Source organism: Rhopalosiphum maidis, chromosome 4 (assembly GCF_003676215.2).
Source record: "Rhopalosiphum maidis isolate BTI-1 chromosome 4, ASM367621v3, whole genome shotgun sequence".
Lineage (NCBI taxonomy): Eukaryota > Metazoa > Arthropoda > Insecta > Hemiptera > Aphididae > Rhopalosiphum > Rhopalosiphum maidis.
Genome location: NC_040880.1, coordinates 50,732,247 through 50,747,473, shown reverse-complemented (window position 1 = coordinate 50,747,473; position 15,227 = coordinate 50,732,247). Strand labels below are relative to the sequence as shown.

Here is a 15,227-nt window from a genome sequence, read left to right as displayed (position 1 = left end):
ATTTTAATAACTTTTAATAAGAAATGTGTAATATTTTTTATTTTATATGAAAAGAAAACTGTTTTTTTTTTTTTTTGTATTTATTTAATTTAAAAATGAAATATAAGATGACAACTCTGATGAATTTATGACACATAGCCTTGTTTCACTAACAAAATATTTTTAGCCTTTCGCTTTGAGATAAATAAAAAAAATATTTAGACTCTTTAAGCAGTTGTTTTGGTATTTCTAAAATATAAGAAAAAACTGGTTTTTAAGTTCCCATTCCTATATAACTCTGATTTTATTGCAACAAAATCATATTTCATAATAAAAAAAAAAAAATACAGATTTAATGTATAGTTGGATTTTATATTACACTGTGACGAAAAAAAAAAATTCATACTGTCTAAATAGTTTCTAAATACATTATTGGAAATTATTGTGTTGGTAAGTTAAGAAGAATGTTTTGTCCCGGGGGGAAATATGAAACTTGTCTAGATCTAGATAGTTGATAAGCTATATCCTCTGCAGCTTCAATTCTTCTCAATTCTACCAAACCTTCACCCGCATCTCCAAATGATTTAGCTAACATTGAAGCAGCTTCCGAATCTCCTTGGGCAGAAATAATAGAAGCCTGTTTTTGTTGTTCTGCTTTTTCTACCAAAAATCTGGCTCTTTCTGCATCTTGTTGAGCTACTTGTTTCAACTCTACGGCTTGAGTGAACTCCTTACCGAATGTTAAATGGGTAATTGAAATATCATCTAATACAACACCAAACTGTCCAGCACGTTCAATAAGAGTTTCACTGACCTAAATTAAAATAAGTTATTTAAATTCATAAACAAAAGTATTGCATTCAAGAATTATTTTTATTTACTTTACGAGAAACATTTTCTCTCTGAGTAATAAGTTCACCAGCATCAAATTGTGCCACTACAGCCTTTAAGACCTCAGTGGTGATTGAGGGTAAGACACGTTCATCGTAATCTACACCTAAAATAGTGTATATTTTGGGCAATTGCTCTGGAAGGGGTCTGAACAATATTCTGAGGGTGATGTTAACATTTTGCAAATCTTTGCTACCAGTAATGACTGGAACATTCCTGGGACGTGATCGAACATCAAAAATGATTGGCTTTTGTACCCAGGGAATCAAAAAATGTGTTCCTTCTCCAACCACGGTGTTCTTTATTCCTGTAAATCTGTCAAATATGACAGCTCGATGACCACCATCAACATTGTATAATGCTGTATTAGCTACACTGCCAGCTACTGCTAGACCAAGACCTAATTGACCAATTCGATTGAACAGTTGTGCGGCCATAATGGTCAAATCTGTTAAAAAATATAATGAATTAAAATCATTAAAACCATAATATATTACAGAAAATGTAATACTGGAAATTGAACGAAACATAGTTTCTAATCAATTATATGTTAGGTATAAAATTTAACAGGAATATTGTATCTTAGTTGTTTCTTATTTGGGTTTTAAAATAAAACAATTTATATTATTTTTCCTCTAAGTAAAAATTAATATTAACCAAGACTTTATAACTGTTTGTGGCCTGTAGTTATAACCGGGTTTATAATGTGATTATTTTTAATTTTAAATTAAATTCAAAAGTGGTGATTACGGAATACGGACTATGATATAATAATATATTTGATAATATAGTCCTGTGTTAGTCAAGTACAAGCAGTTAAATTAAAGAATAAAAATTATTATACAATAGGTAAGATTTATTCAGTTTATGTTTAAGTAACGCTAACATATTATAATTGAATATTATTATATTATTTAATTTTTATAAGACTCAGTAAAATACTTATACTTTTCTACTCATAATTGATAAGATTTTTTTTTTTTAATTCCGACATAAGTATTCAATGGCGTATTTTATTTGTAATTTTGAGTATTAACGTTTCCAAGTAAATATTAAAGTTTGTCTTTGAATAAAATATTAAAAAAAAACAGACATTAACACATACAATGTATCGGAAAGCGAACTTACAGAATGCATAGTTACTTCATTCACCTATAGCTGTCTAATTTATCGAAATATTATATTATTATAAAGTACAATAAACATGATTTATTAAATAAAAATGTTTATATAGATACAATTAATTTATACAGTAAAGACTAATAGTTATACATTAGCTCATACATTGCAACTGATAGGTAATCATAAAGCTTCAATATGACCTGAATTACGATTTTATTTACTGTGTATGAATTATTGAAATATCTATGCTTAAATCATACTTACGAGCTTTCGCCAATTCAACAAATAGGTATTAAAGAAAGTAAGAACTTTTAATTTTCACTTTGGTTTGGTAATTAGTTAACTAGACAGTAGAGGATTTATTCATCAATCATAAGGATCGGCAAATTATATTTTATTATACATGATTCATTCTTAGGTTAGGTTTCGGTAAAAGTTGCTAACATCATTCTTATATGAAAATGAAATCTTATTAAAATTAAAATACTTATTAACACATTATAAACGTCATAAACATAATAAATAAATTCATTTTATGTAAAACGATTAAATAATTTTATACTGTCACTAACAAATTTTTAAAGTTTCATGTTAATTAATTATTAAAATAAAAATTGTAGATTGATAAGTCGATAAGATAGAATGTGATAAAGCGGTGGTGGCTTCAACTGTTTACAAAAAAAAAAATGTTAGTGTCTTAATGATAAGGGAATCAAAATACGAATTACGAAATTTTAAATCTACAATAATATCTAAATTTAATAAATCTAAAAGTTTTGTATTACTAATACAGTAATACACGAATACCTACAGCAAGTTAGTATTTAGTAAGTATATGCTATCTTAAGGGAATAATTTTTGTATTTAATATTCTTGATTATATTGTATTTAATGTCTTAATACAATTAGTATTTATTAATAAATTCGGGTTTGTAGTAGATAACTACACCAACTACCTATTTTAAATGAAATTCATATGTGAAATTACTAATATAAACTACATTCCATAATATATACCTATTTTGAATAACTTATAGATCAATGATTTAAATTAAACAATTTCTATTGACAATAAAATTGATTTATTACTATAATAATAAATAATTGAAATTGTACTTTAACACTAATAAAATATCTGTAGATTTATGAGAAACGTAATGTATAATAATCATTAATTTTATGCAAGCCATGCAATTAGTAATACATTTTTATTATAATATATTTTTGTAATGAATGTTAATAAAACGTTGATGTATATAATATGACTAATATGTAAATTATTCTATTTGAATTTCAGATTGATTTAAAATGACTGACAATTCTCATGGATTAAATGTTAATTATGTTCAATCTGAACTCCAAAAAAATGAAATAAATGACGACGAGGATGAAGACGATTACATTGGACCGCCTATACCTAGTGAATTAAAAGTATTGGAAAAAAGTACAGAAAATATTTCTACTGATGAGCATGACAAAAAAATTAATGAAGAAGTTGAAAAGGTTACCCGTTCAAAAGACATTAGCAATGATGACAATGAAAGCAGTGATGATGATGATGATGATGATGATGATGACGAAGATGATTCAAAACAGATTAAAATTCCTATTGAAAGTCAAGTGTCTTTAAATCATGGTATCAAAGCAGTCACTGCACTTTGTATAGATCCTCCGGGAGTCAGGTTGGCTAGTGGATCTGTTGACTATGAAGTGAGACTTTGGGATTTTGCTGGTATGGACCAAACACTACAGAGTTTCCGCACTCTAACTCCTTGTGGCAACCATCCAATTAAGTTTTTAAAATACTCACCTACTGGAGATCGTCTTTTAGTTATTTCTGGTATGTCTCAAGCTAAAGTATTAGATAGAGATGGTCATGAACTATGGGAATGTGTCAAAGGTGATCAATACATTTCAGACATGGTAATTTGTTCATATTAATTAATAACATTATGTACTCATTAAGTATTCTATATTTCTATATACGCAACATAAAGTTAAGTATGCTATCTACAATTTTATTTTATATCTAAACTTTAGAGGCCAGGAGTGGGTCCGGATGGGTCTTAGGGGCCATGTCCCCCCCCAAAGCCTGTATTTAAAAAAATTGTATGTTGTTAAAAAAAAATACATATACTATCGACTATTGTAGACATGTTAAGTATGTAGATATAGGTAGCAGGTACATACCTTTTTTTCTATATTATGTATATTATGAAGAACCTATTAATTATCTAAACTATAATAAAACATCTATGGTATGCTATTTTTTTATTATGTTTAAAAGAGTAATTGCGTAACACACATTACTATATGAATCACGGAAATACCAAGAATAATAAAAAAAAATATAACCAAGCTCCCCTTCTCTACCAAGTTTCTAGAGCCGTCCGAGGTACAGACTACAAACATATTTAATATTGGAAAAATTATATAATATTGTAATTTTTAATTATTTCTGGTATATATAAATATAATTATTCTACAAGATGACAAAACAAATATATAAAATTAAAGCAAAGGAAGTTTATTTCAGTAATAACTTAAAGAGGAATGGTAGCTCTGTGGTAGTCAATTAATTTAACTACTGATGTGTTTAAAGGGTTATTTTGATGTGATGTGTAAATGACAGATATTTTTTTAATAACATTGATTTTTAGACAAAGTAACACTTAAAAAATGTTTACTTAAAATAATTTAAAATGTTAATTAACATATTTTCATTAGGTAATTTATCAAAATTTGTAGACAGCATACTTAACAAAATTAATTTTTGCTGTAGATATCATACTTAATGAGTACCTATTATTAATAGCAATTCATGGTATTAATAATGTATAGGTATAATAGGTATACATACTGTGTTATTAAATAATTATTTTCATTAGGTGCGTACCAAAGGTCATACGTCTCCGTTGACTTGTGGTACATGGCATCCGAGACACAAAGAAGAATTTTTAACTAGTTCAGAAGATGGATCTTGTCGTATTTGGGATATGACTAAAAAAGATAAACATAAAAGCATAATTAAATGTAGAGCCAAAAATGGTTTAAGAACAATACCAACTACTTGCAATTATAGTAATGACGGCAAATTAGTTGCCTGCGCATGCAGAGATGGATCAATTCTTGTTTGGGACACCAGAAAACCAAGTTTTGTGAATGCCACATTCACAATACGAGATGGCCATTTAAATAACTCAGATACTTCTTCTATTGTATTTTCTTATAGAGACACATTAATATGTACACGTGGTGAAGGTATTGATGAAACAATGAAACTCTGGGACATAAGGGCCTTTAAGAAACCTTTACATGTAGTTGATGGACTCTATTCTAGGTATGTTAATAATATGATTGTTTTAGTTCTTTATATGAATATATCATGTTATGTTTAAATTAATAATTAAATAATATTTTGTGTTTAAATTTTATAGGTATTCTACAACAGATTGCTGTTTTAGTCCAGATGATTCAATAGTGGTAACTGGTCACTCGGTACGTCCCAAAGAACAAGGAGGACATTTAATGTTTTACAATACAAATACATTTGAACTTCTTGAAAAAGTTAAAGTTTCTGAAACACATTCCATAAAGGTGTATTGGCACCCTAAGCTTAAACAGTTATTCGCTGGTTGTGGTGATGGAACTGTGAAAGTATTCTATGACAAAGTAAACAGCCAAAGAGGTGCAATGCTATGTGCTTCAAAAGCCCATACTAAAACCAAACAAATGGAAATGGTACCAACACAGCAAATCATTACACCCCACGCTTTACCAATGTTTAGACAAGATAGAAATAAATCGTTGAAGAAACGTATTGAAAAAGATAGATTGGATCCAATGAAATCAAAGAGGCCAGATTTACCAATTAAGTCTGGTCAAGGCGGTCGTGTTGCTGCATCAGGTAGCACCCTCAGCTCATATGTTATTCGTAATTTGGGATTAAGCAAACGAGTAGAAGATGATCAAGATCCACGAGAAGCAATTTTGAAGTATGCTCAAGATGCAGCTGATAACCCATATTGGATTACCCCTGCATATGCTAAAACACAGCCTAAAGCTGTCTTAAAAGAATCAGAAGATGAACCGCAAGAAAAGAAAATTAAATTTGCAATTGGACAACCCAAACAGTAACCAAGGAAAAACTTACGACATTATACGTTTTCTAAAAAATACAATGATTTTATTATTTTTAACACTACAATAAAATTTTAGTTATTGCATTTATGTGAAATGTATTCAGTCTAAGAATAATAACAATACAATAATGCAATTAATGAAACATTTTATATTCTTAAGACAATTTATAAAGATATAATTATGTAAAAATGTGTAATTGTGAATAATTATAAGTTTTTCTAATTAGTAACTAAATCACCTACTTGTAAAAAATAGTAATTATTATTATATTTAATTTATAAACATAATTTGTAAAAAAAAAAAATGTAATACTAAATTCTTCTTGATTGTCGTCTGAATGAGCAATGCTGATGTCCTCCAGTCGCATAATGTTGAGATGTTCTACTGGAAACCGAATCTCCAGTAACAACTAATTGAACTGATTCAGTTAAACCTCTATTTTGAATTCTCGTGTCCCATTCTTGACTTAAGCGCCTGTTGTAAATTAACACTTACAATTAATATTGATAAACTCATAGTCGTGATAAAAATGTAATCGATCTTACCTTCGAGCCTTGTGGATTAGTAGTTGTGTGTCAATTGTTTCAATATATTTGCTCTCGGCTGACAAAGCAGACTCAGTTCGTGAAACGTCTGCAGAAAACATGTCCCTAGGCTAAACAAGAATTGTTAAATTATTAAAGAAAAATATGTTAACCTTATGAGTTATGGTTTACCGTTGATTGTGTTCTTTTAATATTTCTATAAGGTTTGCGCATGTAGTTTGTCTTCCTTTGTAATGCTAATCTCCTGGCTTCAAGTTTATTTTCGTCTAAACATTTTTATATACTCAACAAAAACATTGTACTCTTTTACATTAATTGAAATTACCATTCAGGTCAAAGTGTTCGGATGTTTTGATACCTGCCTTATCCGGTAGTAATGAAACCTTCATGTGCATGTTGTTTGGACCATCCACACTTACACACCAACCGTTTGCGTTTACTGTATAAATCAATCACGTTTAATTAGTTTGCAAAGGATAAGAATAATTTTTAGATACAAATTAAAAAAAAAAAAAGTGATGAAGAGAATACCGGTTGAAATTGTTAGGACAATTAATTGAATATTGATATTTTATACCTATAAAGTTTAAATACTTACTATTTGCCAGCTATTATACTACATTCTAATAAGTATATACCTATTCGTATAATTATAACGAATAAATCGAATAATGTATAATAAATAAAAATCATACGATACATGTTATGCAAATATTTATGATAAAGCCGATGTACTGTTAGGTGTATGAAATTATTGCTATATTAAGAATGGGAATAGCTAAATATTTGAAATCTATAAACGGTTTCATGATAAATTATAAGGACACGATTTTATTTTACACATTATTTGTACTATTTTTTTTACTTATTATTTAACTTGGCTCGGGAAATAAATGAATGAACAAAATAGGTACCTATGTAAGTAGATAACATTGATTTTCAGTACGATCAAGTGAGTGATTATGAATATGAATCAGTAGAAATGAGATAGGTTAAGGAAAGGACAAATAAGGAGAGAAAGAACGACTAAGAGATGGATGGATATAGACTATAGACATGTAGTAAATATAAATGGAATAGAGAATAGAGATATTAATAAGTGTTATTAAAATAGCTGGCTTAAGACCGAGTGCACTAAAGGTAAATGAAGATTATTATTGATGAACATGGTAATAAATTAGTAATAATGTTTATCATTACCCCTACGAGGATTACAATGAAAAAACATAATATAATATTCCTATAAAATATTTTACTTTCCTTATTTTGGAACACATATAAGGCCATAAGGTTAAAAAATAACTTATACGAATTATTTTGCCTATATGTATGTACAAATAATTTTAGTTTAAATGTTACCTAAATGCGCCGGACACTGATGATTATTATTGGTTTCTGTCTGCACAAGTTTCGGTAAATGTTTGGCTGTAGTGCTAGACGTCTTTGGCAGTTGTAGAGTATTATTGCGGTTAGGGACGTGCACCACAGGCAATGTCACGGAAGGTTCGGGGATGGCTTGCACGTGTACAGTGTATTGTTGGCTGTCATCTTCGGTTTTAAGATCATCGTCGTTATCGTTCAATTCTACTATAATAGATAACAGAAGTCGTATGTATTGGATTTTTTTGTTTTTAATTTTAATTGACTTAAGATTTTAAATCATTTACACGTAGACGACAGGCGTGTGTACCTATACCTACTAACATAAATTATCGTTGAATATTAATTAGCTGATTAGAAATGAATCAATCGTTTTAAATCGTACCTACAGGCTACAGTATACCGTTGCTGCGGGATTTGTCGGGAAAACTTGTATGATTGCCGATGGGGATTTAAACTCGTTTTAAAAAATAACCAATGATTATATGTAATTGAGCTTTTTTCAATTTCAATGCCAACTTTACGAACGAATAACTGCATATTGTCTGTATTATAGTCTATATAAGTACAACTATTTGACATTAATTTTCATTGGATTTTACGTTTGCTACAGTTTTATTCATAAAAAAAAAAACGCAATCTGGTTCGAATGATTAATAATTATTAATCATTATTATACTATTTAATTATGACTATTAATAATTAATATTATACCTTGTGCTTCCGCGTCCGCGCTTTCGTCCTTGAGCGTGTAAAAGTTGATCCAGCCCTTGGACAGCGTGAGCAGTTGATCGTTTTTGGCGCCTTCCAATGCTTCCTTCCCTTTGCAGTACTTGTTCTGCCTGACCACACCCACCATCAAAGCGTTGTCAGCGGAAAATTTTTTCATCGCAAGCATCTGGTTCTTGCCCTTTCTACCTTGCGCCGCCGCGCCGCTCTCGGGCGTTTCCCGTCCCGCGGCCACGTCCCTAGTCGTCTGCGTGTGCCGGTTCGCGGGTGGTTGTTCCGTCTGGTTGCCCTCGGACACCATTTTCCGACCGCCGACCAACCGGATCTGATTCTCAGACACGTGGCTGCGTCCCAGCCCGGCCAACAGCGTCTCCAGAGCCCTACGGTCATCCGAGTTGGCCGTGGAGCCCCGTTGAACTTGCACCCCCTTTTCGACGGTCCACAGTGTCTGACACCCCTTGTGCCGGGTGCGGACCCGGACCGCCCCAGCTGACTTCCGGACCGTCGTCGATACGTGCAGATGTTTCTTGAGCTGACTGTGTCGCCGGTTAAGTCGGCTCTCTAGCGTACCGGGCATCTTCAGAGTGAACGTCACCGCGGACTTTTGGCCGTCGAGCGCTAGAAAATACGATACGGCCGATCCCTCGTACTTGCATCCGTCCTCCAGGCTGTCTGTGAGACTCTCGTCGTCATCATCGTCGTCGTCGTCGTCCGTCGTACATTTTCTCTCGCCACGGGCGTACGTGTTTTTGAAGTCCAGGTGCGAATAGTAAGGAAGCTGCGCCGTCGAATTGTGACGGGACCCGTGGTCTGCGAAAACTGTGCAATCCTCATCCCCGGGGCTGTGCCCGCAAGCCTTAGGCACGTGTTCGCTGCGATAGTAATCGTACCGGCAGTCGGGTTTTGACGAGAAGTTGACTTTTTTTGAATTGTTGTCGTAATATCCGCTGTACTCGACGCGTTTACCGTATTTTTGCGGCGGTTTTTCGCTGCGGTTAAACGTGTCGCCGTACATAAAGCCACCTACGTAGTTGGACTCCCGCTGCTTTGAAGTTTCCGTTGCCTCATCCACAGATTCCAACCTTCGTTTCGACACTGGATGTCTATTCTTCCGGCTGTCGTAGGGGTAATCGCCGTCGCGGTCATTGCCGCCGCCGTAGACTTCAGACCGCAACGGTGCATTTTTTTTCGCTTCTTCTTTGGCGCATCCTCGACAGTCGTTCGTCGTCACGTCCCGATCACAAACAGTACGCCCGCCATCGTCCTGAAATCCGTTCGCAATTCGTTTTCCGAACGGTTCGTAGTCGTGTTGACGATCGTTCACCGCGTTCCTAGGCACAGATGTCGTCTCCGTTGCGTTGTTCACCGTGGATCCGCGATCGACCGTGTCTGAATGCTGTGCAGGTGTCGCGCGCGATGACAGCCCTTGCAATAGACGACGAGCGGGATTATGCGACACGGCGTCCCGGTCGTCGTCCCGTTTACGGCTCATGCTGTCGTTGAGTCTGTTGGGTATGTTCCGCTTTTTGGAATCGAATTGTTGTTCGTTCGATCGTCCGAATTGGCCCGTTTTCGCGATAGCCGGTGCGATTTCGGTCCACTGCACCAGCAACCGCACGTTTCCCGGACGACTCGGGTGTTGGATTAAAGCGATGCATCTCGTTTCGACGCCGTGACTCCATGAGTTCCGCCACTGCCGTATCTTCGTCCGACTGCAGACAACGATCCGAAGGAACGGCGAGATAGTTGTTCGCGATTGATTGTTGTTGTGCAGCGTGTTCGGCGTTGGTCGTACAGTGCTCCGCAATAGGCTCGGCGACGTTCGCGTGCGTATTATCGTTTTCGATTGGTCCCGAATCGTTTTGTCGACCCACAAGCACCGATTCCGTGTCGTCGGGTTTCGGCGACTGATTCGAAAAGGTACGGCCGGATTCTATTATTTGATGGTTTTGTGTCAACTGCTCATAATTTCGCTCGTCGGATTGTAATGGCATGTCGTCGTCATCCGTGCGTGCGTGCAATTCGAGTTCTGCACCCGCCGCCCCCCCGTCGGCTTGTTCCAAAGTATCAATAGTTTTATTGACTGCCGTCGGCGGTGCATTTTTTTCGAACGCGTTGGCACCGTCTCCTTTTCCCAAAACATAAAATCCTTCGGTCTCTCGTACGGCGTCGTGTTCGCCGTTTTCCTGCAGCTTTTCGGCGCCCTCGTCCGTCGCGTTTCTGGATGTTGGCCAACAGTAACGAACTGACGCAGACGACGATGGAGATGAAGTCGACGACGGCGGTGACGGCGATAACGGCAGCGGTTCACTAGCGGTTGGACGGTCGTCGTCGGTGGTCGTTATTTCGCTGGTACAGCGGTCGGTGGCCGTTTCGCTGGTTCCGCTGCCAGTGACCATCTCGCTCGTTACACGATCAGTGGCTGTCTCTCTGGTACCACAGTCGGTGGACGTCTCGCCCGCACCACGGTCGGCGGCCGCGTTTTTTGATCGACGTACGTCGGTGCACCGTTCGACAACCAAACGCCGTTCACCGGCCACGCTACTAGTGGACGCGGATGCTGCCGAACCGTCTGTGGGTTTGGCGCCCAACGTGACCAATACCGAATCACCGGTCAGGCACTGTTCGCGTTGGCACGCGCCGGCCGACGTGAACACCAACGACGTGCCGCCATCGGCATCCGTGTCAGGCGTGGCGGTTACCGATGACCGCGCGTCGTCGGCTGACACGTAGTGCACGCTAAATCTGTGACTCTCGGTGTGTGACACGTAACCGCCGTCCAACGGGTGCCGGAGAACGCTCTCGCAGCTGAACACTATCGGAAAACCTGGTTCTGTAAAAGTGGTGGACGTGGACACCGTCCTAGTACCGGCTGCCGTAGTGGCCGACATCGCAGACGTGGCCGCCGCTTCGACCGGCTGTTGTTGGCCGAACGACATGTCGAGTGTGGTGTCGGCCGTGTCGCTGGATCCGGGCGTCGACTGTGGTTCGCGATCCGATAGCTGCGGCGGCGCCTCGTGGAACCTCGGCGAATAGATCTTCGGGGCCGATCTGACCCGGAAGTACGCGGCCACCAATTTCCGGTCACCGCTCCCGTCGCAGCTGCTGCCCGTCGACTGCGGCCTGGTCAGTCTGGCCAGTCTTGTCCTAACGCCGCCGCCGCCGCCGCCGCCGTCGTCGGGCCTATCGGTTTCCGGTCGCGCGTCCCTGGTCGGTATCCTGGGCAGTTTGACGGTCGCGCCGGCTTTGTTGGCAGCCCCAGGTCTTTCCGTCGTCTCCGTCGTTCGGTCCGGTCGCAGTCTCGGCAAAACGCCACTGTCCCGTCGTCGGCCGTCGTCCGTCGAGGTGGTCGCCGACGACGGTTGCTGCGGCAACGAAATCTTCCGCTTGTACACGTGCTTGAACTTTTGACAACCTTTGAACGCCGCGAACGACAGGCGCCGCCGCTCGCAGTGTACCGCCACCGACCGGACCTTTGGCCTTTTCGACGGCTTTTTATACGCCCTGAGCACCGCCGCAGCCGCTGCTTCCGGGTCGGCAGTCGACTCGTTTTGCGGGCTCACGTCACCCGGCCTTTGCAAGTATTTATCCAACCCTAATATATCGGTCTGACACGATTTGTTCGATATCGGTTGCACGGGCGGGACACTGTCGTCGCGTTGATATTTGAGCGCGTGTCTTCTCATCGCCAGCTCCGGCGTCGAGTACCGCCGTGGAAAAAATCTCGGCGGATCCGACGTCGTTTTCTGCAGACATGATTTTTTCGTCGACGATTGGCCGCTGAAAACGTAAAAAAAAAAAGCAGTGCAGTTCAAATTCAAACTGATACTGATATCGTGGTATAATCTTGCGACTTGACTTAGATTTGTATGCGCGTGTCTTACCTTTCTAACGATATGCAGCGATGGTGTTTTTTCGGAAGCAAACCAGTCTTCGTGAAGACGTCCATGTTGTACGTGTCGACACTGAAAAAAAAATATACGCCACTTATACGCGATAGGTATCGCAGGAGCGCGCGTGTAATGCCGTCACTGTTTTCGAAAGTCTTACGGAAACGGACGGAACACGCGACAGCGTTCTTACACCGTCTTACACTAGTGATGAGTATAATATCATATTGAAACAGTACCTATATTAAAGTTACACGCCTGTATGCAATACATATATATATATATATATACATAGTCTGTTGTTTCGACTCGGGTTATAAATATATTTTGTTTTTCCTTATCGTATTTGCGTTATTGTCTGTTCCGGGAGATTGTCCAGATGTGCGTAAAACAACAACGAAATGTATTTATAAAAACACTGGAAAGCCGCCTGGAGGAAGTGGCGCCTTATGTAGACACTGACGTAGTCACGCAGTAGGTTAATAAACATATATATATATATATATATGTGTGTGTGTGTATGATATTATTATGCGTGTCAGTCGGCAACCGATAACAATAATAATGTAATTTACCGTGTCCAAGACGGTGTAAACTAATTATAAGACATTTATATATATATATATATATATATACATACAGATATAAGTTTATTGCTGTGTACGTAAAATAATATTATGTCTTGTGTTTCAAAGAAATTCAACTGGCCCGCGCGTGTAATAATCTAATGAGACTTGAGGAAACTATCCATTGATTGACCTATATTGACCCGTCGCATACAACGATTTTAAACCACAGCTAGTCGTGCTTCGGACATTTTATACGTACATGCATATTATTATGTTGTAAAATTACAGTACCTATCTACGTATAGGTATCTTGCGCGAGGTCATCGAGCGGTGTCCTTATCTTTAAAAAACAGAAATAAAAATTTTGTTTTTAAACGACGTAATTCGAAAAACGCCATAATATATATGTAATAGGAAGTTGGAATACTTGAACGTGCGATAAGTTACCTAAGTATATTACATTACATCTATATATTACAGATACACGGCCGTATTACAATATGTCTTACACGAAGATTTTTTAGAGCCGAATAACACCCGCGTGCTTCGTTACTTAACTGCTCGCGACCCAAATAATAAACAGAAAAAAAAACAACTTTAATATTACACAACTGTGGCCCGTTACCAAGTGCGCGGTGACGAGGTTAATGTACTCGCGTCACGAAATCAAAGGTCTGTAGCGGGTTCATCCATCAATCTTTTTCGTACATTATTCGTATTTATTAATATCTATTCTCGAGACATTCCCTTACGACCGACGACTACTATTTTACAATATAATGCATGGGTATTACGGGTATGTTTGATTCTATGTACGCATTTTTCAAAGCTCTGCCATTTCGTTAAACTTTGATAATATACCTTCCTGTACATTGCCAGGTAATCAGTCGCGTGGCGTGTGATGTTCATAAAAAACGATATATCCCGTTCAGTTCTTTCAACGCACGCCGAAAGCGGCGGAAACGCTGCAATTACCTTTTTGCTAATAATGACGAGCGATGCCATTTTGTGTACAGGTATACCTATACGACAAAATAATATACAATATCAATCGGAAAGGTTTCCGTGTCGTTTGACAGTAAACAAAAGTATACGGGCTTATAATAAAATACAATATCATGACAGTTAATGCCGCGCAAGAAGAAGTCGTAGAATAAGAAAAAGAAAGACGTAATATAATGATAATAGATATATCTACACATACATACATACATACATACCTAAACTCACCTAAACGGCTAAACGTTAACCATACAAAATAACGACAAACTATTTTGACATTTCGTACTTCACGTATAACTGTTAGAACAAATTCACAAAATGAAATATTATGTGCCCTGGCCGGTATATAACGACCAAACTATAAACGCAAAAGTCAGCTGACTCGCGTGCCAAAAACGTTTCTCTATATTACGTATTCGCTCGGCGACAACGACGCGCCCGCCTGACGGAACGACTATTACAACAGCGGTGAAGTCGAAGTCCGTCCGCGATCGTTCGTCAGCTGTGCTTGACCGCGGTTAGGGTATAATAACGTATAGAAGAATATAATATTAAGTATAGTCTCTACGTCGGCGTCCCGAGGTCAAAAGCGCAAAGTACGCGCCCACGTGTGCGACGGTGCCTGCTGTCGATCGATATACAATACGGTAATAATATTTGTAACAAAAATTAATAACCCCGCCGACGCGTTACCCCAATCTCCTACTCGCGTATATATCAATGGACGTCCGCTACGGCACTACACGCGGTCGTTGTTTACCGTCGTTATACATTTTTTATAAGGAAAAAAAAAAGATTTGCGAATTTCGCGTATTTAAAAATACGTGATTATGTGTATGCCAAGCACCTATTACGACGTGTACGGTTGGTACGCTTACCTGCCGGCGACCGACTTGACGGTTTTCGGGTTTTCGCACCGTCGTCCCGGCGCCTGGCCGCTGCCGCCGCTGCAAACGACGATTCACCGCCGTCGCCCG

General features: G+C 37.9%; 3 protein-coding genes across 4 annotated transcripts; 1 reads left to right on the top strand and 2 right to left on the bottom strand.

Moving 5' to 3' along the window:
• Window positions 1-258: 258 nt before the first annotated feature.
• Window positions 259-2,415, bottom strand: LOC113556644 (protein l(2)37Cc). Its single transcript, XM_026961726.1, has 3 exons — window positions 2,257-2,415; window positions 861-1,318; window positions 259-793 (listed from the first exon to the last, which is right to left on the bottom strand). The coding sequence occupies exons 2-3, from the start codon at window positions 1,305-1,307 to the stop codon at window positions 419-421; spliced, it is 822 nt and encodes a 273-aa protein (XP_026817527.1). The 5' UTR covers window positions 1,308-1,318; window positions 2,257-2,415; the 3' UTR covers window positions 259-418.
• A 272-nt stretch (window positions 2,416-2,687) lies between these two features.
• LOC113556190 (gastrulation defective protein 1 homolog) lies at window positions 2,688-6,283 on the top strand. 2 transcript variants are annotated; one of them, XM_026960996.1, is made up of 4 exons: window positions 2,688-2,819; window positions 3,290-3,915; window positions 4,881-5,332; window positions 5,430-6,281. In XM_026960996.1, the coding sequence occupies exons 2-4, from the start codon at window positions 3,301-3,303 to the stop codon at window positions 6,127-6,129; spliced, it is 1,767 nt and encodes a 588-aa protein (XP_026816797.1). In that variant the 5' UTR covers window positions 2,688-2,819; window positions 3,290-3,300; the 3' UTR covers window positions 6,130-6,281. The 2 variants fall into 2 exon arrangements, with proteins under 2 accessions (XP_026816797.1, XP_026816798.1); XM_026960997.1 differs by having other exon boundaries at window positions 2,758-2,808; window positions 5,430-6,283.
• Window positions 6,284-6,415: 132 nt separating this feature from the next.
• LOC113556189 lies at window positions 6,416-15,227 on the bottom strand. Its single transcript, XM_026960995.1, is given in 9 exon segments — window positions 6,416-6,609; window positions 6,681-6,790; window positions 6,852-6,946; window positions 7,006-7,119; window positions 8,040-8,267; window positions 8,775-10,338; window positions 10,340-12,569; window positions 12,674-12,754; window positions 15,129-15,227. Coding segments are annotated over 8 exon segments (4,569 nt in total). The 5' UTR covers window positions 12,739-12,754; window positions 15,129-15,227; the 3' UTR covers window positions 6,416-6,446.